The sequence below is a fragment of the Mytilus galloprovincialis genome, chromosome 3 (genome assembly GCF_965363235.1).
Source record: "Mytilus galloprovincialis chromosome 3, xbMytGall1.hap1.1, whole genome shotgun sequence".
In the NCBI taxonomy this organism is placed as follows: Eukaryota; Metazoa; Mollusca; class Bivalvia; order Mytilida; family Mytilidae; genus Mytilus; species Mytilus galloprovincialis.
In genome coordinates, this window is record NC_134840.1 from 32,628,801 (window position 1) to 32,656,562 (window position 27,762).

Consider the following 27,762-nt stretch of genomic DNA (forward strand, 5'->3'; position numbering starts at 1 on the left):
CACTATTCGTTTTTCTGTGGAAAACTCTTTTAAATTATTTTTATTGTCCATGTAAAGGAAACGTTGGTGCCTACTAAAGAACAAGTGAGCATGCACTTTCGAAACGTCATGTTAATTCTGAACCCGTTAAATGATCACTTTTGAATATGATGCCATTTAAAATGGCAAACCAACCAATAAACTCAAGCAGTAATGAATTCATACAATGGCATTCTGTGATCTTCCTCGTCTAGTCCATATATAACAATCCTTTCACCCATATTAGGCGTTTCAAATGTGAAATCCCAATATTTTTTGCCAATTCGTTTGAATTTGTGCTTTCTTACCATCACGGCAATCATATTTTCACATGTTATCTTTATAGTTATGTTCTTATTACATGGCAAGATTTGGCTGAGAGGCTGAATCAAGTGGCATTTTAATTCTCTAGCATGGCGCAGAGTTTTAGGATATGGGTAACAAGGTTTTGACGGACGGACGCAGTTTATCAAGCAATTGATAGCCTCCCTGTAGTTTCCCTTATCATTTTTGAAAGACAGTGTAAGTTTATAGTATCCACTTTTAGGAAATTTAACATTCACTACCATTGATTTTGGAATTGCCTGTATCATAACAAAATCGTCCATGTTCGGTATTTCTCCGTGTGAATATGTCAGTCTTGCTGTAACATCGACGTCGTAATCGACTGGAATTAAAAGGTCAATAAACCCGTCATGTACTTCATAGAATGGTCGTATGTCGGCACCTTTACTAATTCCAAAGTCGAGATATCCATGTACCGGGCCATAATACCCATAGTACTCTGGATAAGGATCAAGTCGCCGCTCTATTTCTCGACACCGTACAAAATATTCATTAATCAGACTGAGTACTTTGTTGTCTGGAGATGTAGTTGCGAATAATTTGACGCTGTAGCCGCCAACTTTTGGTGGACGAATGATAGCCTTGAACGCATTGTCATATGGACCGTTTAATACAATAGCATGATGTTGCAGCATATTACCATCAATATCCATTAAATATACTGACGTGTCACATAATTTGACTAGATCTGTTTTGAATTTTACAACTAATTCCTTGGCACAGTCAATCACAGCAGACTTGTGACTTTCATACTCGATACCCCATTCTAAAGATTTATTTGTTGGTTTTATGTTCAAATTGAATGTTTTCAGATCAATTGATTTCGGAAGCAGCTGCCATAATTTGCTTTCATCCACTTCTGGGTCAAAATATGGGAAGTGAGTAAATATCATGGTTTCTGGGTCCGGTAAAAAGTAGTTTTCATTATAGCGCCAAACAAATCTCTTATTCTTATCGATATATCCCGCTCCCCATGTACACTCCATGAAATGCCATTCGTCATCGACATACACAGCATTCCATGTGTGATTAATCGATCCCCTATAATTAAATCTCTTTGCTGGAGTATGTCCAAAGCCTTTGGCAAATCCAGGAATTATTTTGGCATGTATGTTTGAACAGCTGAAATAAAAATTTTAATGAAATGCAATATATAGGAGTACAAATAATGTATAAGGTATAAGACAAAACACAATTCCTTTTGCATCTTAATGCAGCTCATATATGAAAATTGCACTTTTGTTTTCTGTAACAAACATATCAAATATTGAAAAGCATATATTATATTAAATAGATAGATTAGATAATATTTTGCTAACTCGCCTCAAATATGGAGTTATTAAGTCTACTTTAAACACAACAACTTCAGATATTAGATGTACTATTAGATGGAAAATAGCATACAGTTTATTTTGTGTTTTGTAGAATAATAGTGGAAGGTAATCATAAAATACAGTTCAATACTTATTATCACAACCTTTATATTGATTATTGACTTTTTTCTAATCTAATAGATATAATAGATATTGGAAGATGTGGTATGAGTGCCAATGAGACAACTCTCCATCTAAGTCACAATTTATAAAAGTAAACCGTTATAGGTCAAGGTACGGTCTTCACCACGGAGCCTTGGCGCACACTGAACATCAAGCTATAAAGGGCCAAAAAAATACTAGTATTAATCCATTCAAACGGGAAAACCAACATTCTAATCTATAGAACTGTTCGAAATTATTTGAATACAGCGTTTTAAGAAGTATTTGAGGCAAATGACGAGGATCATGAAATTTAATCATGCTTACTTGCAGAGTTCTGCGAACAGATTGGCATAGCCTTCACATACTGACACCTTACATTTCATAACAGTCAATGCATCCACTGGTCGACTCCTTCCACTAAAATGGCACTCCGTATCGTAGCTGAAATAATAAAAAAAAAAAATGAAAGAATCAGTACTCACAAATCAATTGCAATTATGTTACATCTTGGTGCAACTAACCAATAAGGGAATTGATGTTGTCGTCTTTATATTTTAATTGGGATTTGATATTTGTTGTGTATGGAAAACTTTTGTGTTTATTCTCACATTGTTCTAGAGCTTCATATTTAAAATGTTTTAAACTGCTTTATTGAATTCTGTTCCTGTTATATCGTGTTATTTTGTTGCTGTATCGCATCCTTTTGTAAATATCGACATTTCACCCAAATTAAAACATATGTAGGTGTTTGTCAGAAGTTGCTAGGTATCAACTGAAAATATACCTGTTTGATTACCTAACATCTTTTTATGCCCCATTGATGGGCATTATGTTTTCTGGTATGTGCGTCCGTTCGTCTGTTCGTTCGTTCGTCCTTCGGTTCGTTCCTTTGTCCCGTCGGTTCGTTCGTCTGTCCCGCTTCAGGTTTATAATGTTTTGGTTAAAGTTTTTGGTCGAGGTAGTTTTTGATGAAGTTGAAGTCCAATCAGCTTGAAACTTAGTATACATGTTCCTTATGATATGATATTTCTAAAGTTAATGCCAAATTTGAGTTTTTAACCCACTTTCACGGTCCACTAAACATAGAAAATGATAATGCGGACGGGGCGTCCGTGTACTAGGAACACATTTTTGTTTCTTCTATTTTGCTTAGCCCACAATTATTTTTTGGCGGATGCAAACTTTAAATTGGATTACTTACTGTACATTGTTAGTTATCCAGATATAAAACGCCCGGATCTTCTCCAAGTCACTAGAACATTCTCGTCTAAGATACTGGGCAAGTTTTAGAACAGTTGGTTCTTTATAGTTCGGTGCCTGTCAAAATAAATGTCATAAGCCATAACAGTATTCTAACATGATGGAATTAACGGATCGAAGAACTTATTTCTAAAAAATCTGATAAAGTTTTCAAACTACTGAGACAATTCACCATTGAAAGCAGATACATTAACAACATAGTATTCAAGAGGCATATAATGTCGGACTGAAATGTACTTGCATTATTTTCGTAGTATACTGAAATGCAGTCGACTTTAGCGTTTGATAGTTCATTGATAACATTCTGGCGTACCACAAACAAACAACTTGTTACGTCTCATTTCATTGGCCGAAAGATTTAAATACAACAACAATGTAGTCAGTGTGCACGTGAATTGACACAGGTGACCGACAATGGAATTTACTATGTTACTACGAACGTAAAAACAATGATTTGTTTAGTTTACAAACCTTAGGTCAAAAGAATTAGATAAATGTTTTGTTAACTTCAAATAGTGGGGTCGAAATATTATACTGATATTTTGTTTTAAGTAATATTCTAAGTTCTTTGCATGCAGCAACTCAATTATCTTGTACCCGGCATGATGAGAAATATCAGGATAGAATAAAATACATGCATGTGCCGCTTTTATACGGATGAATATATGAACCACTTTTAATTTCTTTCATACTGACGATAGGTTATAATCCTAACAATGTCGTAGTCACTTATAATAAGTATTATTTCTCATAATACTGATCCATTACAATCATTAATCAGGGGTTGCACTGACATTCCTCTTTTATTATTTGCATGCTGTAAAACATACACACAGTACAAAAATGTAGCTATAAGCGTACCATAAACGGAGGAAATTGTCCCCCAAAGATAGAAACAAAATAACTTTAAAGTTGTTGTAATACATTGAAATGTTACCGGCATCGGCGAAGATTATTTCTTATGCATGTGTGGAACTAAATAATAAATTAATACTTGTGAGAAATCGTAGTCTATAAGGAACAATTCTCTTGTTTGAATTCGGGGCCTTTTATAGCTGACTTTGCGGTATGGGCTTTGCTCATTATTGAAAGCCGTACGGTGACCTATAGTTGTTAATTTCTGTGTCATTTTGGTCTCTTGTGGAGAGTTGTCTCATTGGCAATCATACCATATCTTCTTTTTTTTTAAATATAAATGTACTGTTTTCGATTTTAAATGGATGAACATTTATCTTTCAATTTTATACTGTAAGAATAGAGCTGCATAACATTGTTGAACTATCCGCTAAAGTATATGTAGTATGTATTCGTATTTAAAATGAAATACAAAACGAAACGTACGTGTATGATAAACAAAATATCAAGAAATTAAGGATGACTAAATGGATGTACAACAAGAAACTCACCTAATATCGATACATTTAAATGATTCAATGAATAAACACTTTTTAAAAAAACTGTTTGTTTCTATTTACATAGATATAGGAAGATGTGGTGTGAGTGCCAATGAGACAACTGAACTCCCCATCCAAATAACAATTTATAAAAGTAAAACAGCATAGGTCAATGTACGGCCTTCAACACGAAGCCACTGAACAACAAGCTAAAAAGGTCCCCTAAATTTATACTGGTATAAAACCATCTAAACGGGATACCAACGGTCTATAAATATTTACAATATATAATTTATACCGAGAATAGCAAAACCTAATGAAGTATATCGTTGGAGTTTATTAACTACATTTAAGGGGATACCCAACACTATACCCCAAAAGAATCCTGTCGTTTAATTTTTCTTATTTTTTTTTTTGCCATCTCAGTTTTTTTTCTTTAACAAAGCATGGTTGGTTACATGTTATGAATTTACTTATAATTTTGGGATTTTTTTTCTTCAAGTAAACGGAATCAGAAAAAAAATCGGGGGGGGGGGGGGGGGGGGTGAATCATTTTTTTTTTATATCCTATATTGAACTTTTGATGTCGTCCCTTGATCTAGAGGAGACATTTAAGTTGAATATTTAGATGTGAAAACTGTTAAGATTTTAAAGTTTAAACTTTACTACCAATTGCAGAAAACTGTAAAACCAATGAATTTCACATGCACATTTATAAAAGCTAGACTGATTGTGATAGGAATCATGTATGGGAATACGTCGATGGAAGCTTTAAAGTAAAACGACCTTGACCAGATACGTGAATATTAATCAGTCCATTCAACGTTATAGTAGGTGTGCTCTATTTTCGAAGGTGTGAGGTCGAAGGTTTGAATTGACCAATGGAAACGATCGTTCCTTAGAGAGTTAATCTAATAAAGTTTGTTTGACTGATTACGTCGCACTACCTTTCGCTAAGCTAAGCCGCATATGAGTATATTGATATATAATAGAAATACAAAAATATGGGGTGCCTATCCATGACACAAAATCAGTAGATGTACAACAACAAAAAAACACACACAAAAAGCAAAGGAACGGCGTTTGTATTGCTGATCTTCATCTTAATATCACAGTGAGACATTTAACACGGAGCAAAACATATATCATGTATTTTTCCCATGAAATCATTACATTTTAGTAAAACAAACTTCAAATACATGATTAGTTTGCTAACAAAGCAGACGAAACACTAGCAAACAACTTCCTAAAATTTCTGTTAAATAGAACAAACCGGTATTTTGCATGATACTGGAAATTCCTAAAAATTTAGCCTCGAATATTTTTGCTAAAGAAATAAATGATTAAATTGTATTCTGCACACTGTTCTATTCAAGAACGATAACCCGTTCTCTCTAATGGAATGTCCCATCCTGAATAAATCAAAAAGGGAAAAAGAATAACAAACCATGTTCTTTCGGTTATTATAGATTGTAAATAATAGAAAAAAAACCTTCATTACATGTCATGGAGGAAAATACACATAATTGAAGGTATGTATTAAGGATTTTATAGTGGACATTGGATCTTCGGAGGAAAACTAATTCTATGGCTAAGAGTAGAGCAACTAAAACTAACCTAAACAGCTAATTACCTTTCAAATGCACAGTATAACATATACTCATATTCAGTCAAATTGAGACTATGCACCTATAAAGTAATATTTACTTCCACTTCGTTACTTCTCGGTGGCGATTTGGTTCGGGAGTGTTGCATTGTCTCGGGGGAATTTAACGTCTATATTTTAAACGGTTCCGTTCTTGACAAATTATCCCTCGTCGGTTATAATTCTATTAGCACTTGACCAACCGTACTATCCAAGAGTTTAACATTTTAGGGACTATGTGTATTTGTATGGAAACTAAATAAATTCTAGTTTGCGCTTAGTTTCTATGTTAAAACATAACTAGATATGTTTCTTCCGATAAACAAATTAGTAGCCAATAAAATAATGAAATCAAATTATTACTGGTTATTTCATGCAGTTATTCATTTCTATAATTAGCGCATGACATATATGTCTTACCATTGTAATTTACCAGGGATCAACCTTCTGTAATAAGGAGCTTAACTGACATTATTAGGTTAAAGATCTTTAATCGTTCATATATATTAAATATATTAAGTTAATATATTTCCATTAGCCAGAAAAGTTTATAAAGTACTCAGAAATTTCATATATAGGATGGTGCATGTGTTGTTAACATAAGCAACATTATTTTCCTGGTCTTTTTTTCTATAAACGTATCCTTTTCTGTATTTCAATTAAGGCTTTTGGTCCCTTTACTGTTCTTACGTAAATTTGGAACAAGAATAACAAACATTCTTCAATTGTATGAATATCTTTAACTACACTCAAATAATATACCAAATCGGCCCTCCGAGTATGTGCATATCTAAAATTGTTAACTCTGCTAAGGGTCTTTTCCTTGAGGGCTTTAGCCCGAGGGAATAGCCATTGTAGAGTTGACAATTTTAGATATCTGCCATCTTATAGGGCTGTAACTGTTGTGTTATAACGAACAAATATCGGCCTCACCGACGACGTAAAATGGGGATTTTCAATAGACGGTATGATGCGACATCTTAGTTAGTCTTAAACAAGACAAATAATTTGGAGAAAAAGTTTACTCCCTAAAATATGAAACTAGCTCAGTCTAACAACTCGATCGTAATAGAGCCTGTTGTTATCCCTTCTGGCAATAAATCCTAGCCAAACTTTGGCCTCCGTTTGACTGTGTGGGACTGATAAGAACACAGCCAAGTCCTGTCAGTATCGGGGCATTTAATCTAAAGTCTCGTGTAGAGATAGTGCCATACTCATTGCACGTTAAGAATCCTTGCAACAACTCGTTGAGGGATCCATACATGGTCTGTTGCAAGGCAAAATTTCTGTCCTTATCCAATAATACATACTTCTTTATTCAGTGGCAGTCCAAATTTCTAGGGCCTATGTTACAGGACCTACCCATAGTATTTTCCGTCCTAAACATACATGAAATGTTTGCTAATGGACGCTACTTAAAAAAAAAAAAACAGCAATCTATCAATTTATCTAAACCTTTGATATTTGTCTTAAATTTGGTATTGAATGTAAGCAAAATCAGGAACAGGCTTTTTTACGGAAATGTCTTGGACATCTCTTACGCATTATCGGTCCAAAAATTTCTGCATCCATGATATGTTAGTTCGGTCGTCATATGGTCTTCCGCAGCAAGCTTATCGGTGCACAAAACTCCCAATAAAAATGTGTAGCAGATTTAAGTCGAGTTTTAAATTTTATGGAGAAAAGTAGCATGTGGCTTTTCATAATCAATAAGTCGAAGAAAAATCGTCAACACAGCCAAAGTCTGTGATACTGGATTCATCACTTACCTTCAATGCATTTTCATCGATCTTTTTAAATACAGTTGAGTCGGGTATCAGGTCACGCCTCTTCTTTTGTGGTGGGTAAGGTTTTCGAACGTCCTCTACTTCCGGCGTTGGAGTTCCAGGTATACTAAATCTGACTGACGATACGTTTGCAGGGCTTCGAACAACCTGAACTTCTTTGTTAAACTGAACTCGACGTTCAGATTTTGAACTAAAGGAGTCAGTACTTGTTACAGTAGCTGGGGTTAAGAGAGAACTCCGATTTCCTGAATTTGCGGAAGATTCTTGATGAGAAGAATTGCATCCCATTTGTTACTGCATCTGAAAAAAAAAAGAATAAAGATGTCACCGATCTATTTCTAGAAATAAACTTTTAGACTTAGATAAGATGTATGGGAGGGCTATATCGATATCTATATATGAATAGATGACATTTTAATGCACAATGATTGGAGATTTAGAACAATCTAAATCCACGTTTTGATTCGATTGTGGCACCTTGATCTCTTATTGCTAGCTTTCTTTGTTTTTAAAATATCATATGTGGACACGACTTTATAGCTATAAGTGTTTGACGGAAGAAACGCATTTTATTTTTTTTAAGAATTACTACAAATCCATCAAAAAAAGTATGAAAAAAGAAGAAGAAAAACGCCTGACATGTACTGTCTTTCATCTTCTCTGCGGTTTATATTTAGATACCTTTATAAATGCCAGGCCAATCTACATTACTCTCCGCGATGATGATCAATAATTCTACCATATACATGCTTAGTACCTTCTCATTTTTGTTTTAAAAAAAAGCATGAAACATGAAATTGATATGGGCATGCGCCAACTCATTTATTGGCAGGACAGTTCCAACAGTCATAACACCTCAGTGTCTTCACTCTAACCAACCGCGTTATCCAGCTTACTTTATCGAGTAAGATATTTCCATCCCTGTAGATAGAGATATATAACAGATAAACATGTTTATCACTAGAGAAAATACATGCACGAACAGCTGAAATTCTGTTTATATTTTAACCGAGAACATAACTATCAAATAACGGTGGTGTGTTAAGAAGACTTGTCATTCAGTCTTAAAAGACACAAACAAATCTTAATGTATATACTGCAAATTGTTTACTTACCTTATTAAGTTTCAAAACAAGACCACTTTTGCTAGTTACATTAATCAATACTCACAACAGATTTTAATTATTCAAATAAAAAAGGTAGGGAATGTCAATAAAGAGGACATTTAAAACTCTGCGGTGATTGTTAGGTGGCGCGTATCAGATATTGAGAATTGTGTTGACAGGATTTAACGGTGCGAGAAGTATATTTAAAGAAAATAAACTACGACCATAATGATAATAATGATAATGCATGTCATACACTGCAGATTCACATGAAATTATGTTCTTTCCCCAAATTAACCCAAAAAGAAGCGGTTATAAGAAATGTACTGCGTGCAAACACGCAATATCAATCAGACAACAACATAGAAATCAACGTTATAGTAGCACATCAAAGGATACTTCCACATACTACACGCAACTGACAGAATTTAAGATTTTTACTTGCCGATGGAAAATCACGTCTGTGTATTTACCAAGTATTCCCATCAAAATACAAGATGTGCAAATTTAACAACATACGTATAGTTATAAGCTTTATCGATAAGTCTTTATCAGCAAAAGAACAAATGACGTATGGTCTTTGTTATTTTACTGCTGTCCAACATCTATTATAATAAAAATCTAAAATATCTGATTTTATGTTCATTGAAATTATGGACCACTTTGCGTATTATGCGTATTAGCATATACATATAACCTCAGCAAGAGATAACCAGCTCAACATAACAAACAAGAAGACTAGACCTGTTTAAACTGAAGAAAGGTCTTCTCACAATTAGAATTGTTTAAAATACAAATTTTAATTTCAAGATTCTAACTGGACATAGGTGAGTTTATTTGTACGATTTATAGTAAATTTTATAGTAAGTTCAGATGAGTTTCAATGAAAAAAAATCTAGCCAGCTTAGAAAGAAAACATGTAACAATCTATTTTTGTCTATTCAAGACTTCTGCAATGCATCTTCGGTAACTAGGGTACATCATGCTACACATAATTGTATAGGACCTCGGAGCAGCAGTGTGTAGGCACATCGGTGCATGGACTTGCCTTTGCACTCATCAACCTTGCCCAAGCTATGGGGAAATAGCCAGATATGCGGTAGTCGTAAGCCAAGAAAAGCAATTAATTTATCAGAGGAGGTAACTTCAACAAACACATGGCAAAAGGACACAGAATTTCAAATAAAGCAACCGGGATGGAATTGGAACACTTTATAAAACTGACACTAACTCTTGTAAGATTGTGAGGGAGCTCGTCAATGGTCCATGCTCCCCGGTGGAGCCAAAGGCATAATTAAGTAAATAATTCTGGTTTTTGTATTGTCTTTTAAATTAACCACATATCGAATAAATCTCCCATTAAGCATTGCATGTTAAACTATTATTTTCCTACTCTGAACCTTTGTTAATTGGTTTTAGAGAATAAAAAATGTATCTATTAACAAAGTGTTCTTGAGAGTGTCTTAGATGGCACCTCTACATGTAGATTATGGCTTTACAAATTATTGGCAATAACTGTTTCAAATCACAATTTATTTGTTACTTTAAAATAATGACATATCTCAGTCATATCTTTTAAGTATAAGAGTATACCATGAAATAAATCGTAAATGTCTTGAAGTGAAATTCATTGGCGAAGTTGCATGAAAAGCAACAGATATGATCTAAATAAGTGCAATATTTTCTATATCTAAAAACTCTTTGGACCATTTTGCTTCATAATCTCGCAGCCATGGTCGGTGAAAATGGTTGGGATATATTTTGGTATTTCCTTTTCGACTCAGTATACGTGGTAACAAAACTGTAAAGAAACTTTAAAAGTGTTAAAATAAAAAAACATCAAAATGTAGTTTTTGCATGCAAAAAACATTGTATACAATTAAATAAGTACATACCGACAACAAACACTGAATAATTGTAATTTGAATCCTTTAATTTAGCACAGCATTAGAAAGATATTTTGTTGAACGTTGGTATGGTTTTAGGTTTGATCAAGCCCAATGCTAATCTCATTGTGTATTGAAATTAGATATTGAAATCTTAAAGATTAAGCTGTTTAAAAGATCCCCATGATTATTTAAGTTCAATCAGTGATCGATATATTCAATTTATAATCTCAAAGATTTAATGCTTGCAGTTAGTATATTTACAAATGCATTGTACTTGTATTATCTTAGCACGGAATATGAAATTATGCGTAAATGAATTTATAATGCAAATTGGTTATTATCCCATGTTACTTTAAAAGTTAGTTCTAGTAAACCAATAAGGAAGTGTTCCTTTTCTTATAACAATCAACTTTAAGATGTAAAATTGTTTCGAGAGGCAACTGGGGACCGACACATAATTATCCTATGGTGTATGTCGTTATAATAGTCGGTAATAGGGCGTCACATCTGCAACTTTTATTCTTTCTGAAAAATAGCCAAAAAAAATCCGGAAATTGAAGTGACAAATGCATTGACTACGCGTAAATGTAGCAAAAAGGTTGAATTATTTTTACTTTAAATAATCTTTTCTCAAAAACCTGTTCTGATTTTTAAAGTTGTATGTTATTGCCAAAACACTTTCATTTGTTTTGAGTAACTTTTTTAGGTTTCTCTGTAGTTCCATATGCTCTAGTTACTAACACTTACGCTACACACAGTACCATATAAGTTGTATACATCATATACCATCACTTAGCGGCAAAGTTGCTCCATTGTCTATTTCCATTTTGTTCCACCATTCTGATTTTTAGGAGTACACAAAAGGATAATTGTATGTTTACTTTTTCATTATCATAGATATATTTCACTAGAAATTTATTTATAGAAAATTTTATATGTACATGTATGTATAATGAATACTTTTGTCGAATTAACTCTTAGGGGACGACCATTTGATTTTCCGGGAGAGAGGGAATAAGTGGATTCATTTGGAGAGAGGGGATAAGTAGATTCATTTGGATTACTTCCTTTGAACCCCTCTCTATTCATGGACTTAAAGAATAGAGAATGGAAACGGGGAACGTGCCGAAGAGACAACCGGACGAACAGCCCATGGCCACTAATATGGCTTCAACTTAGAGAGAAAATCCAACACTTAGCTTGCCCCTAAAAGGATGTGGATGTTTTTGACATAAATGTAAGGGCATTTTAAAGAAGGTGCTTACAGACCAGGTTCTTTATTTCCAGAAGCTGCTGCTCCCTCCCCAACCTTTTTGTATAGTTTACAGCTGATTATAGAGATCTCAAGGATTTGCTATTTTTTATATAAATATACTGTAAACAACAGCTAAATATATGAGACAGGAAATTAAATTATGATGTTAACTTCTGCAAAATCATATTGAAGAGGCATGATACAGCCCGCCTCCGTGTTCGTTTTTTGCGCTGTGTTGAAGACCCATTGGTGGCCTTGTGCTATTTTCTGCTGGTTGGTCGGGTTGTTATCTCTTTGACACCTTTCCCAATTCCATTATCAATCTTATGACCTCTCAGACTAGTATTAAATGCTCAACAACATTTTAGAATACAGCTGTAGCGTAATAATTTGCACGGGGTGAACTGCTCATGCTGCTTGTAGATAGTCTTATAAAAGATACCTTACACATTATATTGCGTTCGTATTGAAATATATTCCAAATTAAACAACAAAATTGGGTTACGGTTTAAAAGTTGTTATTACGTTTTTTAATTGTTTAATTACGGAAGAAGTCTAGATATAAGTGCCATAGTGTACAAGGTTTAAACATATTGTACTTCTTTTTTAGAAATGAAATGTTTTGGAATGATTGTCTTCATAATAGACAATTATTTGTATACGATTTCACATGCAGCTCCTTCTTAATAACTTAAGTATCTATTTCAAGAATTGTCATTCAATGTTAAACAAAATACATGATGATTCTCATATATATTCAACGTTGTATGTCAAATCTTACAGAAATCTGTTACAGGGCCTTGATCCAACATATATGTTCTGCATATACAACTTAGGTTTATAAGAAAGAAGATCAACAAGGCCGAATAACATTTCTGACCACTGCAAACTAGATCATTTGGTTAATATCAAATTCGCACCTGCTGAATAAAATAAATATTTTTCATTGAACTTGTCAAATAAGAGTATTAACACATATAACATTCTAAATAAAAATGATAGTTTAAAACAACAATGAATATAAATTAGACTGAGAAATTAGGTGATGTTCACCGATTAAAGCTTATCCTGTTTTAATCAATAAGTACCTTCCGTCTCACCCAATTGTTCAGTACACATGCACGAGGGTGTAGTATATATGGTTTACCGAATAGAGAATAATGGCTTAAAACAAAGATATTAACAATGCCCCCCCCCCTCAAATGCACACACTTTCTGCTTTACCATATGCATGAGTATAGTTCAACATATTTTTGACAAAGAGTGATATTGGCACACAACTTGAAATTGTTACACTGTCTGTAAGACACAAATTATGCCCCTCTTGACCATAAAAAATTATATATTTAACACTGAATGAATGAATATATTTTATTGTAGAAGCAAACATAATGCTATAGCAAAATAACATAATATACAATTACAATTATGACAGTAATAACCCTATGTATGATAATCTACGTTTTATTCTTAAGCTTAATGCTACACTTGCAAGAACTATAGGAGAAGATAGACAGACAAACCATGATCTCTTTCTGGGCTTGTATCACAAGATGATTAAGTCCAACTACCTTTTATTTTCAGAATATTAAAAAGAAATTAAAATCCTGAGGCCTACACACCTTCATTATGTGTATGTAGATCTTATAAAATATTAAAGCTGTACCTTCAAAATTGTAGGAGGAGATAGCCGGATAAAACAGCCAGAAGACAATAGAAAAAAGACCCCTCAGTTATACATCTTGCTCAGATGAATTATAAAACATTGTCCATGTCTAAATTGACCAGTTCAAACATAGCATGGAATCGAAATTGCATCGTATGCCCTTAGCAGGAAATGACTGACAGAATGTCAGTATAATATATAGTTTTGCCCAAAATGCTTTAAATGTATACAACCAAACAATTGAGAAAGTTGGCCAGAATTCTGTAACAGTTAATAAGATAAGATTAATATATTTAATAAACCAAAATATTAGTTTTTGCTATAAAGATATTACCGCTTATTCAACAATTTTAACTCGATACGTCTTTAAATGTGTGAAAATTGTTGATATTAAGTTTAAATATCTAACAAATATAGTTTTTGGAGCTTGCTTACTGAACACTGTGGAAGTATGGAGAAAGGTACGTTAATTCGACTAAGAAAACAGTGTCATCTGTTAATTTTTGTTTTGTTTCTCATTTTCAAAGTGTACGCATTTTGGTTGTATCAGATAATAAGATTAAGCCTTATTTATTTCGCTTTCTGTTTTATGATACTTTTAACATCTTTAGCAATGAGATGACAACATGCGAGTCGAATTCGTTCAAGCAAACAAATAATGATATTGTTGTCCCTCTAGATTTCGTTTTCTTTTCTTTGTATTTTTACAATGAGGGAATACTAATTTTAATATATTTTACAGGATATCACTTCATTGTTGCCTTTCTGTTTGCTCTAGTTGCAGTTCAACAAATTTCTTCAGGTAACATATTTGATAAATGTTCTTCAATATAAACATCATTTATATATATGTCTTTATTTTGATTGAATTTGTGCTATCCATTTTTTTTATATATAAAATGTGACAACTTTAAGAACCAAACTGGAAACTTGATTGAAATTATATTGTATAATGTATATAGATATAGGAAGATGTAGCATGAGTGCCAATGATACAACTCTTCAGTATTCAAATGAAAATTGATATGATTTATATTTCAAAACTCTTTTAAAATGTATATGCTTTCAAGCCTCGGTCACACCTTAAAGCCTCGGTCACACCTTACCGGATAGCTCGAACGGACGCCTAACGGATAACTTTTTTTCAATCCGTTCATTTTCCGTTAGACGTCCGTTCTTATCCGTTAGACGTCCGTCCATATCCGTTGCATGTTCTTTCGTTTTATCCGTCGACGTCCGTTCTGTCCGGTGGAAAATTTTGAGTATTTTAAAAATAACTTTGAACGAACGTCCAACGGATAAAATGTCCGTTGAACGTCCGTTTTGTACAGTACTCGTCCGTTTCGTTTCCATTTTGTATCCGTTACATGTCCGTTATACATCTGTTGAAGGTCTGGAAGATAAATTCACCAACGGACTTCTACCGGACGTTTAACGGGTAAAACGGATGTTGAACGGATGAGAAACGGACTTCTATCGGACGTATAACGGATAAAAAGGACGATGAACGGATCTGAAACGGATAAATGCCAATTGAAAATTTCGCGTCAGAAATGCCAATTATTGGTACGTCAGATTTCTTAAGGTTCATGAATTCTTATTATTCATAATCAATCTTAGAGTATAGGCACATCTTCACAATCAAACAGTTCTTATTCGTGCCAGACACTGCCCTTTGGCGGAATTTTGAAGAACAAACCAAAACCAGTTACACAGAAACATTATGAATATTTATGCGATTTACATGTATTATTATTGTCGCTTTTGATTTTTCCGTATATCTTGTTCATCCGTTTTATCCGGTACGCTTCCGTTAGGTGTCCGTTTTATGCGGTACTCGTTCGTTGGATGTACGTTCGACATCCGTTCTGTCCGGTACGTGTCCGTTTTTCGTACGTTGCATATCCGGTGTGTGTCCGTTATGCATCCGTTACACGTCCGTTTTATTCGGTCAGTACATCAACGGACTCCCAACGGATAACAATTTTTTTCAACGGTCAACTTTTTGTTTCATCCGTTAGTCGTCCGTTCGTGCTATCCGGTAAGGTGTGACCGAGGCTTAACGGATAGCTCGAACGGATGCCTAACGGATAACTTTTTTTCAATCCGTTCATGTCCGTTAGACGTCCGTTCTTATCCGTTAGACATTCCGTCCATATTCGTTACATGTCCGTTTAGCGTACGTTTTATCCGTCGACGTCCATTCTGTCCGGTGGAAAATTTTGAGCATGTTCAAACTTTGAACGGACGTCCAAAGGATGAAGTGTTCGCGGCGAAAAAAATCCGACTTAGTAAGAAGTAGAAATAAAGAATAAAATCCTCCTTCCCCAATGGATATCAAATGGTCGTCCTCTTACACCCATTAGTAATGAAACTTTCGGCACAGATTCATAACCTTATTGGGCATGGTTTACAAGATGCTCGATGTATGCTCTTAAGAACCTCTTGTTTTAAACATGTTCACAATTCACACACGATTGCTAGCTGATAGATAAATTAACTCATAATAATACCAGGATTGAAATTTTATATTTGCGCAAGACTCGCGTTGCGTATACAAAAATACTCATCAATAACAATATGGTATTTTTTTTATAAAAGCCTCGGTTATCTGACTGACAGTCGTCTAACAATATCCGATTGTAATGTTTTAGGTAGCACTACAGTCAAAATTTTCTGACTCCAACCAACAGTCTTTAAAGGTGAATTTCTCCAAAACTACACAATGGATTTTTAAAATCTTTAGCTCATTATAAAGCTGAATTATTAATTCTTCTTAATCTGTAGATACATTTATTTCTGGTATGATAAATCTCAAATTATAGCTCCTTAATTGCCAAAAAAGTGGTCTTCCAACTTGGATGAAAATGGCAAATTCAGGTCAAATGGTAGTAAAAATTTGTTTTCATCACTTCAATCAACCATATCCTATATACAAAACCTTGTCTCAGATTTTTGATATATGCCTCCAGTAAGAAGATATATTGATTTAACTGCTGGGTGCCAAACCTCATTTTACCTTTCATCTTTGGACACCTATAAATTCATTTAGAAACAAAATATCCAAAAACTGGGATACAGTATTGTAGAAAATATACTGCCTTTTTATCACATATATCAAAGTCAAACCAAAAGGGGTACCCATGAAGTTTCTATTTTCTTTTTTTCCACATGTTTTTGAGTTTTATGAAATAGAAAAATTTCACATAAACTTAAAATTGGTAAATGTGCCTAAAACTCCTAACAGAAGACAGATTCAGAGACATATTCTTCTTGTTTGTAGTACCTTAAAAAAATTAAGTTTGTCAGAGGCTTTCAAAGATAATTTCACTCTTTTATCCTTATATATATAGTTTGTTCATTTTGGGTAGATTTTTTCCCTTTAGATTTTCTCCTTTCTAATAACTTTCCCTTTTTCTCTTCAAAGTTATATACGGCGTCAACAGATGATTGACATATTAGCCCCTCCTAAATGCCTATATATTTAGATGAATTACCATGTGCTTTTATTTATATAAGTTCATTATCAATTTACTCCCTGTTATGATATGATAATGACTTTGGGATTTTTACAAACTGTGCAGAATAATATTTACTTCAAAATTATGTGATAAAAAAAATATCTAAAAAATAACTGTTACAGACTGTAGTGCTACCTTATCTGAGGTTTGTTTGATAGATATAGTTAAGGATATGTCACGTTTTCACCATCTTCAGAAATAAAACTTCACTGGTAGAGACTTATGAAAGTATACGTCATAGTTTATGGTAAACCCTAATGTTAAATACAGACATTAAAAGATGCAAAAAGACCAAGTGAAGTATCTGAAAAAACTGACATATAAACAAAATGTATTCAAGACGAAGCGTAAACAGGTTGACAAAGGTAAATTTTGATGACCTTTTAATTAACATTATCAGTCCATATACATATATATATATATATATATATATATATATATAACATCTTCATGCCTTATATATCATGTACTGCAGTACGCCGCTAGATTAAAACTGACGTGGAAAGGTAACACACGGCCAGCGAAAGCTCTTTTTTTGAGAGCCCAGGTGGTCGTGTGGTCTAGCGGGACGGCTGCAGTGCAGGCGATTTGGTGTCACGATATCACAGTAGCGTGGGTTCGAATCCCGGCGAGGGAAGAACCAAAAATTTGCGAAAGCAAATTTACAGATCTAACATTGTTGGGTTGATGTTTAGACGGGTTGTATATTTATATATATATATATATATAAATCGTCCAAACATCAACCCATGTTAGATCTGTAAATTTGCAAAAGCAAATTTTTTGTTCTTCCCTCGTCGGGATTCGAACCCATGCTACTGAGAGATCGTGACACTAAATCGCCTGCACTGTAACCGGCGCGCTATACCACACGACCACCTGGGCTTCGTATATATACATGAAAAGTAAGCTTAAATTAAATTACACGTTGCTTTGAACACGTTACAGTAGCTTTTAGCGCGGTAAAATTGCAGGTTGCAGTTTTAAAAAGCGTTAAAGTTGCATTTAACGCGTAAAAGTTGCATATTTTGTGCCTTAACCTTCTTTTAACACGTTAAACTTTCATTTAATGTGTTAAACCTTCATTTAACGCGTTAATTCTTATTTCAACGAGATAAGTAAAATGACAATAATATTAAAAATGTGCTGAAAATCTGAAAACGCGTTACTTTATCGGGTTTTTGACATGAACGGCCTTTCATACGCTTCCGTCCGTTTTATGCGGTACTCGTCAGTTGGATGTACGTTCGACATCCGTTCTGTCCGGTACGTTTCCTTTTCTCGTACGTTGCATATACGGTGTGTGTCCGTTATGCATTCATTAAGCGTCCGTTCAAGTTGGTCAGTACATCAACGGACTTCCAATGGATAACAGACAAAATTGTTTTCCATTGGGAGTCCGTTGATTTTATTTTATTTTCATCCGTTAGGCGTCCGTTGTGACAGAGGCTTAACACTCTTAAATACGGATAATTCTTTTGTAAAGTCTGTCTCGTTTGTAGTCATCCTGTTTCTAAACAGATTAGCTGATTACATACATTGGTTGTATTGTATGAACGTATGTATGGATTTACTTCAGCTTCCCTTATCAATACAGTATAGATGTATGATGGCAAAATCAAATAACAAAACGCATCAAAAACGAATGGACAAGAACTGTCATATTCCTGACTTGGTACAGGCATTTGACACATTCAAATAGGACGTTCTAGCTGGACACCCTTTTAATTTAAATTAAATGCAATAACTTGTTTGATTAAAAACATATTTGGCATTGCCAAGTAACAACATATATATGAAAAAAGTTACTAATTTAAATACTAGTATAGTAAAAGTGATAGATGAATTATTGACATTTTTGAACATTGTATTTGTCTTTTTCTGCTTTGTTAGAATTTCATAAACAATATTTTTAGTCAGAAAATGCATGAATTCATAAATTCCAGCTCCCGACAATGAAGGCACTGAGTTTATTATTGCGTACATGGAAAACATTGCTGTTGCTTATGAAATCGAATTATTCATCACCACTACGAGAACAAGTACAGTCAGTGTCCAGGTAACGGCACCAAAGTATTCTTCTTCAATAAATGAACAGTTTACAGTTACAGCGGGATCAGTAAAACAGCTATTCTTTAGCCCTAGTCTACGTATGTCGGGTTCTAGTTCTTCCAGCAAAGGTATTCTTGTATCAGCTAGTGATGAAGTTGTTATTTACGGTGTAAATAAAGAGAGATTTTCGAACGACGCGTTTCTTGGAGTTCCAACAGATGTTTTAGGTACGGAGTATTACGCTGTCACGTGGTACCCAGCATCTCAACAGTGTGAACTAGCGGTTGCAGGTGTCATCGATAACACTGTTGTGTCATTTACCTTTCCAGCTAGTATGAGTAGTTCAGTCACGTATGATGGAGTGAGCTATTCCGGAGGAAGCACACTTACCGTAACTATACACCAGTTTGACTCTATACAGCTGATAAACAGTAATGCAGATTTGACAGGCACATATATACACTCCGATAAAAAGATTGCAGCTTTTAGTGGAAACAAGAAAACGACAATTGGAACTGGGACTAGTTCGGACCATCTCGTAGAACAGCTTACACCAGTAGGCACATGGGGAAAAAATTTCATTACTGTACCAATACCACTAAGGACAACAGGAGACTATTTCAAGTACATTGCTAGTGAGGCGGGAACAACTGTGACTATTTCTGGTGGATTTACTGAAACGTTAACATTAGCTAACGCCGGTGACTTTGAGGAAAGACTTGTTCCGTCCACTGCTTATTGTTATGTTTCAGCTGACAAAGCTATCAAAGTTGTCCAATTCTGTCTCAGTCAACAATCGAGTAACGAGTTATCCGACCCAATGATGATGATTATTCCCCCTGTTGAACAATTTGGTGCCGATTACACATTTGCTACACCCAGGTATTCACAGGGTTCATATGATAACTACTTTATGTTTGTGGTAAAAAAATCAGAAAAAGATGGACTTCTAGTAGATGGAGGAGCCTTTCCCTCAGCCACAATTTACAATGATATCAATGTTGGCGGAACAGAGTACGTTGCTGGTTATATTTCTGTATCAGATGGTTCACACACGATTCGCCACCAGTCTACAATCTCAATTTTTGGAGGATACTTATATGGACAGGCACAGTATGAAACATACGGGTTTACAACTGGTATGAGACTGGCACCAATAAATACGGTATGTAAAGTACTTTTTTGTATCTTACCATAAGTTCAGTATTTGTTTCACTTTAGGGTACAACATTTGCTTGTATTTTTGGGCTTAAATAAGAACCGCGAAAAGGACTCCAAAATCAACTGTCATGCAACATCGAAGAAGTAAAACAAAAATTTGTATCTGTACAAGAGTAGACAAAGCAAAAGTGTGTTTCTATAAATGATATTTGTACAATTATAGTTGGATTATTGTAGGATAACTAAACTAAAACTGAAATCACTATAATGAACCAAGTCAATTGATATGGTCGCGTTCAATATAAATGTATATGACGATGTCATGGATGTGGTACGAGTGCCATTGAGACATCTCTCCACAAGAAACCACATGACGTAGAAGTTACTTATATTTTTCTAGGTTTGCGTACCAACAGCCAATGTAATTGGTGATGGTTACGACAATGACTGTGATGGACTTATAGATGAGGAAATATGCAATAATGGAGCAGGTTGGTACCTATAGTTACTGTAGATCTGGGAAACGAGACCACCTGTATTTAGCAAAAAATCTCCCTTTAGTGGTCTCTTAAAACAGGTTTGACTGTATTCGTAAAGTAAATAATAAAAAAAGCCATCTGATCTCGAAGGGTAACATAAACATTCCTTCCTGAAACAAACAAATAAACCTATATCAGTTTCGGTCAAATCATACATATTGTTTTGGATATACTTTTTATACATGATAATAAGTATCATGCTTTGTTATATAATAATAGTAAATTTTAAAAATAACTTTAATGGTAATTGTCGGTTTTATATCTCTTCAGCACTTTGATTGAGTTTTAAGCCTCTTATTTGAGCAAAGTGCTTTTATTGAATTTGAGTTTATTCTTAAGGCATTGTGATTGATTTGTAATTATCTTCTCTTAGTACAGTGAATGATTTTGAATCTCTTCTTTAAACACAGTGATCAATTTTGAGTCTCTTCTTTGGAACTGTTATTCATGTTGAGTTGATAAAAGCTGTTTATTTTGAATGAGTTTATCCTATATTACAGATGATGATGGCGATGGTGTTGATGACGAAGACTGTGCTAAGCCATCACCAAGTAAGTTGTTTTAAAGGAATTCAGAAAGATTTGCCATTGTAACTGTTTGTATGTAGATTGACATATTCTGACGATTTACTTAGACGAATTTACTTACTCTGTATATTCATTTTCCATTTCAAGTTTAAGTTGTTACACTTTGAGTTCAATTTTGTGTTTTCACTGAAATAAGGTAAAGAATAAATGTATATGGAATGGGGCATGCAAGTCCTCGTGCAATTAAAAAACATGGTTTCTCAACAACTGTATAGCTTACCTTATATTGTTAGTAATTTGTGTGCTCTTATTTAATTTTGATACCGCACAAATCCAAATATATTATCAAAAGAAGTGAAAGTAAGGTAAAATGTCAATATTACAATGCTCATATTATAAATTATGTAACGCTCTAACAAAGACTTCAGAAACCACCATTTTTATCTGGTTCTCTGTTACTCTTATACGTTGAATTGGTAATAGGCGCAGTTTGCCTGCGCTACATTGTTTTTATATATTCCAGTTGATGGAAACTGGGCAGCGTGGACTGCTTATGGTGCATGCTCAGTTACGTGTAACCCCAGTGGAACAAATACAAATGGGCAACAAGTCAGAACAAGGAACTGTTCTGATCCCGGACCTCAGTGGGGAGGATTACAGTGTGTGGGTTCTGACACTGAATCACAGTCGTGCGTTGCTTCTATAACTTGTCCAAGTAAGTCAGTGATTTAACTTTTAAAGAATGACACATATTAAAATACACTATACACAATATCACTTTGTCCTTTAGATTAAATTTCAACTGTTTCAATGCAAATAAAATGAATCTAGTAAATTATTTGAATTAACTCTCGTTTCAATTGACGCTTCTAAAATTATGAAAAATTATTTGTACTGAGCTGCAATAGTGGCTATAGTGCTCTATTGTTATTAATCCTTTAACATATTTTTTTTTCAATAGTTGATGGTATCTGGTCAGACTGGAGCACATGGGGAGCTTGTTCTGTAACCTGCGAAAGTGGTGTTGAAATGCGTAACAGATCTTGTACAAATCCCACCCCTCAGTATGGTGGTCAGGACTGTCAAGGTTCAGACTCTGATTCTCAGACGTGTACACTGTCCATGTGTCCAAGTAAGTATGGTCCTTAAAACCAGTGTTGTCTAGCATTGCAAAATATTTGAATGTACTTATATGATCATGTCGAATTCATTTTTTCACTCGGTCAAAATATTTGCGGAAAGACTACTCTAAGCAATGTGCGTTCATTGTACTTTAACGCGTATTAAAATGTCGTTATTGGTTTATTAATATTTTCAAAATTTGCAGTTGATGGTAATTACACTGATTGGAGTGCATGGAGCGTTTGTACGGTTTCATGTGGTGGTGGCACGCAGGACAGAACAAGAAGTTGTACTAACCCGGTTCAACAATACGGTGGCAACGATTGTTCTCAGATTGGCAGCGATTATGAACAAGAAGCCTGCAATACACAAGTTTGTATAAGTAAGTATTCTGCATGTATACTGTGATATCAACATTTGCCAACTAATAGATCATTTTTAATGAGATGAATAGTTTTTTAGTTATAATTCAGCCGTTTGTCTTGTTTTGGAAGAAATATCTTAGTTTAAAGAAATATTAGAATAGTAAGATTATGTGACAGTGCACAATGTTTTAGTATGAAGAACTTAGTGAAAGTAAAGTCATGAAAATAACCGTTTTTATCAGTTTTATAAATCGATTATTCTTTGGTCATTTTACTAGTTGATGGAGCCTGGTCACAGTGGGGTAACTTTGGTCAGTGTTCAGTGACATGTGGAGGTGGACAATATACAAGATCTAGAACTTGTTCTGATCCTTATCCACAAAATGGTGGATTGTCATGTTCAGGAGATTCCAGCGAATTTACTAACTGCAATACACAAGCATGTCCAACGGCATCATCTGGGCAGTATGTACAGGTAAATTGAAACTGGTGAAGTCTCAAACGTTAAAAAATGAAAAACTCATCTTAATGTTGTTTAAATGTTCCAGTCGTAAAACGAATAGGCAAAAGCACATTGTTGTGAATATTATTTTGGCGATCCGAATTTGTTCAACGAGATTTTGATATTGAAATTTGAATGTCTTTTAACTACTGATAGAATAAGTAATTGAATTACTTAAAGCTACCTATGGAATTCTTGTTTCAATAGTGCATATTATCAAAGTTGACTGAGTGTCAAAATTCTCAGGGAAAAATTCAATGACACTTCTTTTATATGTCGTATTCCCTTATGTTTTCAAATTAATGTCTTAAAATCAAAACCAAGATTAAATACAGCGCCCTCTTTATATAAAATTTACAATGCTTTGTAAATGACCTAAGAATGGGTCCTGGTGGATGACCATTGGACTTGTGGTTTTACATGTGTATATATAACTCCATCGTAATGGTGTTGTGCATAACTCCGTCGTTTATAAAAAAAAAAATGGTAACTGATTGAATATCATAAACGTACCTAATAAATATTTTCACTAGATTAAGGATTTTGCAATTTGAATAATTGTATCTAGCATGACTTTTTTCTTTCTTAAAAGTTGTGTCCTTCTGGTTGGTTTACCTGTGCTACTGGTTCCTCTAACTGTATCGAGGATGGGTTTAAATGTGATTGTATGGATGACTGTGGTGACGCAAGTGATGAAACTGAGAACTATGCTGGATGTTCTCCTCAGCACCTCGCCGTCTGTACGGCTAAAAGTGCTTCTACACGTAGTAAGTATCTATCTGACTGAGAAATAGCTGGATGTTCTCCTCATCATTTGGACGTCTGTACGGCTAAAAGTGCTTCTACACGTAGTAAGTATCTATCTGACTGAGAACTAGCTGGATGTTCTCCTCGGCACCTCGCCATCTGTACGGCTAAAAGTGCCTCTACACGTAGTAAGTATCTATCTGACTGAGAACTAGCTGGATGTTCTCCTCAGCACCTCGCCATCTGTACGGCTAAAAGTGCTTCTACACGCCATAAGTATCTATCTGACTGAGAACTAGCTGGATGTTCTCCTCAGCACCTCGCCGTCTGTATGACTAAAAGTGCTTCTACACGTAGTAAGTATCTATCTTACTGAGAACTAGCTGGGTGTTCTCCTAAGCACCTCGTCGTGTATACGGCTAAAGGTGCTTCTACACGTAGTAAGTATCTATCTGATTGAGAACTTCGCTGGATGTTCTTCTCAGCACCTCACCATCTGTACGGCAAAAAGTGCTTCTAAACGTAGTAAATATATCTATCTGATAATTACGCGGAATGTACTCCTCAGCACCTCGTCGTCTGTATGGCTAAAAGTGCTTTTTCACACACTGCCTAAGTAAATGGGCATTTCAAAAGTCAGAATGCGAATACATATGTTCAAACTCTTTTAGGTAATTTTTAGGTCACCTGGCCCAAAGGGCCAAGTGAGCTTTTCTCATCACTTGGAGTCCGGCGTCCGACGTCCGTCGTCGTTAACTTTTACAAAAATCTCCTCTGAAACTACTGGGCCACATCAAATCAAACTTGACCACAATCATATTGGAGTATCTAGTTTAAAAAAATGTGTTGGGTGACCTGGCCAACCAACCAAGATGGCCGCCATGGCTAAAAATAGAAAATAGGGGTAAAGACGGAGCGTTGGCTAACCGCGAACAGCAATCTCAGCTTGTTTTTGTATGAAAATTGTTTCCAGATTCAAGCAATACTGGTGTTTCTTAAAGTAAGGAAATCAAAGGAAAAAGGGTCATTTTTAGCCATTTTAATGAGAGAAAAAAATAGGCGAAGGGCTGCGCCCCCAACCTACCTCTCTTGGGGCCTCATTCGGCGGCCCCTAAACCCCTGCCTCCCCTGACTTCAAACCCTAGTTACGGCCCTGGCTTTGATACTATAACTGCCCTTGAATTTTTACTAGATAACATTTTGTTCGCTTTAGAGATTCTGTATATCGTAAAGTTATCGTAATTCCAATGTGGTACCCGTAATGTTGCTTATTGTTTTTTAAAAAAAAACCTTCCGACAAGTCTCACGTTTGGTATAAAGAGGTCTGACATTCGGTATAATGAGGTCGGAAATGTGGAATTACGACAATTGGAGCATATCTGTCATCATCTGTATGTGAAACAGATAGTCCATAACGGTCGACCAACTGGTAATGGCGTCCATAAAATTGAAAATCATATAATTGTGTGGACGTTTTTTTGTTATGCCTGTACATATATATTTTTTATTACATTTGTGTAAAATATTACTTACAGATGAGTTTGCAGGTTGTTGTTTTTCACGCATTTGACACTGACTTTTTGCATATGAATGATTTTTGGATGGAATATCATGGAAATTGATGATAATCGGATCTTTTTTGTAATGTCCGTGGTGCACACACAAATTTATAGTGTCAAACCCCATGCATAGTAAGGCTTTGAATTGATGTTTTTAAAAAACAACGATATCAAAATAGACAACACTGTAATAATAAAGAAAAAATACGCATATAAACAATAGACGAAGTAGCATTAACTCAACCAAAACAGCGGATGCACTCGTCGCGGAAGGATCAGAAGTCATGAAGAGGTTTCCGTTCAATAAGTGAAGGTCATACTCGTCGAGTAACTAATATTAAAGTCCGTCGATGAAACATAAAATGTGGTAAGCATCCAACAATATTGCGGATTGGTAATGCGTCATGTTTTATCATAAGACCAATTTATTAACCAACGATATATCTTGGTTCCTTCCTTACCAATAAACCCGAGAGAAAAAAACACAAATACAACACAGAACAGTTACTGTTATATGACATATCTACAAAACACATATAGGGCAACATTACTGATTGCGATTGTGAAATCTCGGCTTAGCGGTGGGCGATTCAGGCTCTCATATGAGTCTCTAGTTTGGGATGCAAAAATGCGTTATAAATTAAAACATAAGGGAAGAGTTTTTTTCTAATTTAAAGATCGTTCTCTATATATCACATAATTGTATGTATTTTGTTTTTGTTTTTTGTAACATGTTATTTTGCCGTAACGTTTGAATTATACGCTTGTGTCTGGTTATATTACCGGTATCTGCAGAGTTCACGGTGATGGTTAGTTTTGCATCAGAATTATTTAATTCACTATACGTAAGGCAATGTGTAGCCATGCATATGGTATATGGTGTTTCATTATTCTTATGTATGCCTGGTTTTTCTTTTTCTAAGTTTACTTAAGTAAAATATTAAACAAATAATTTCCATATTTATCTTATATTTATTTATTTTGTAGACATAGCTTCACTCGTCCTCTTTCTAGTAGCCACGCTCGCATGTGTTATGAAAAACTACCATTAGTGATCCACAACTTCACAAACACAACTAGTGCTACAAAGATTGGCTCGTCAGCTTTCTAGTAGCCACCATCACAATTGTTATTATGAAGAATCAGCATGAGGGATTCACTCGTCATCTTTCTAGTAGCCCGCTCGCATATGTTATTATGAAAAGACAACATTGTTAATCCACAGCTTCACTCGTTAGCTTTCCAGTAGCAACCATACATATTAAGTGTTATCATTAAAAATGTCATTAGGGACCGACAGTTTCACTTGTCGGCTTTCTTGCAGACACCATCATGTGTTTTATGACAAATCATCTGAACTTCTAAACAAAATACGTCCAAATTATTTTTGAATTTTTCTTTTATTTCACTCTTTTAGATTACGTCGTTTTGATATTAAATATTTCTATACACAAATAAAGATTTTTAATGAGAAATGAAATCACAGGCGCTTGGGTCTAGGATACATTTTTTTTTTTTTTTTTTTTTTTATTAAAATATTCAATTTTCTATATTTATAATACATATCTATCACTTATGTACATGTCTCACCTAGTTTTAAATGATTTAAACGACCCAGAGAAAATACCCAATTTTACTATCCATACTGTTTCTTAGTATGGATAGTAAAATTGGGTATTTTCTCTGGGTCGTTTAAATCACTTGAAACTAGGTGAGACATGCACAGAAGTGATAGATATGTATTATAAATATAGAAAATTGAATATTTTAATAAAAAAAATCTGTATCCTAGACCCAAGCGCCTGTGATGAAATGATGAAATTG

General features: G+C 34.5%; 2 protein-coding genes across 4 annotated transcripts; one reads left to right on the forward strand and one right to left on the reverse strand.

Moving 5' to 3' along the window:
- Positions 1 to 25,936, reverse strand: LOC143067739 (kyphoscoliosis peptidase-like). 3 transcript variants are annotated; one of them, XM_076241229.1, is made up of 5 exons: positions 25,913 to 25,936; positions 7,910 to 8,227; positions 3,043 to 3,158; positions 2,166 to 2,282; positions 1 to 1,485 (listed from the first exon to the last, which is right to left on the reverse strand). In XM_076241229.1, the coding sequence occupies exons 2-5, from the start codon at positions 8,213 to 8,215 to the stop codon at positions 183 to 185; spliced, it is 1,842 nt and encodes a 613-aa protein (XP_076097344.1). In that variant the 5' UTR covers positions 8,216 to 8,227; positions 25,913 to 25,936; the 3' UTR covers positions 1 to 182. The 3 variants fall into 3 exon arrangements, with proteins under 3 accessions (XP_076097344.1, XP_076097342.1, XP_076097343.1); XM_076241227.1 differs by lacking the exon at positions 25,913 to 25,936 and adding an exon at positions 10,929 to 11,034; XM_076241228.1 differs by lacking the exon at positions 25,913 to 25,936 and adding an exon at positions 9,043 to 9,135.
- Positions 14,205 to 27,418, forward strand: LOC143067737 (uncharacterized). The gene is made up of 11 exons (XM_076241226.1): positions 14,205 to 14,304; positions 14,586 to 14,645; positions 19,311 to 20,581; positions 20,978 to 21,068; positions 21,617 to 21,667; positions 22,167 to 22,358; positions 22,605 to 22,775; positions 22,971 to 23,147; positions 23,409 to 23,605; positions 24,225 to 24,399; positions 26,926 to 27,418. Exons 1-11 carry the CDS (start codon positions 14,295 to 14,297, stop codon positions 26,988 to 26,990), a joined length of 2,460 nt encoding a protein of 819 aa, XP_076097341.1. The 5' UTR covers positions 14,205 to 14,294; the 3' UTR covers positions 26,991 to 27,418.
- Positions 27,419 to 27,762: the final 344 nt, after the last annotated feature.

Coding starts and splice junctions, on each gene's coding strand:
- LOC143067739 (XM_076241229.1), bottom strand. CDS start 8,215: ATGGGATGCAATTCTTCTCATCAAGAATCTTCCGCAAATTCAGGAAAT. Junction 3,159..7,909: donor TCGATGAAAATGCATTGAAG/GTAAGTGATGAA, acceptor TTATTTTGACAG/GCACCGAACTATAAAGAACC. Junction 1,486..2,165: donor CTGTTCGCAGAACTCTGCAA/GTAAGCATGATT, acceptor TTTTTATTTCAG/CTGTTCAAACATACATGCCA.
- LOC143067737 (XM_076241226.1), top strand. Junction 21,069..21,616: donor AATATGCAATAATGGAGCAG/GTTGGTACCTAT, acceptor CCTATATTACAG/ATGATGATGGCGATGGTGTT. Junction 22,359..22,604: donor TGCTTCTATAACTTGTCCAA/GTAAGTCAGTGA, acceptor TTTTTTCAATAG/TTGATGGTATCTGGTCAGAC.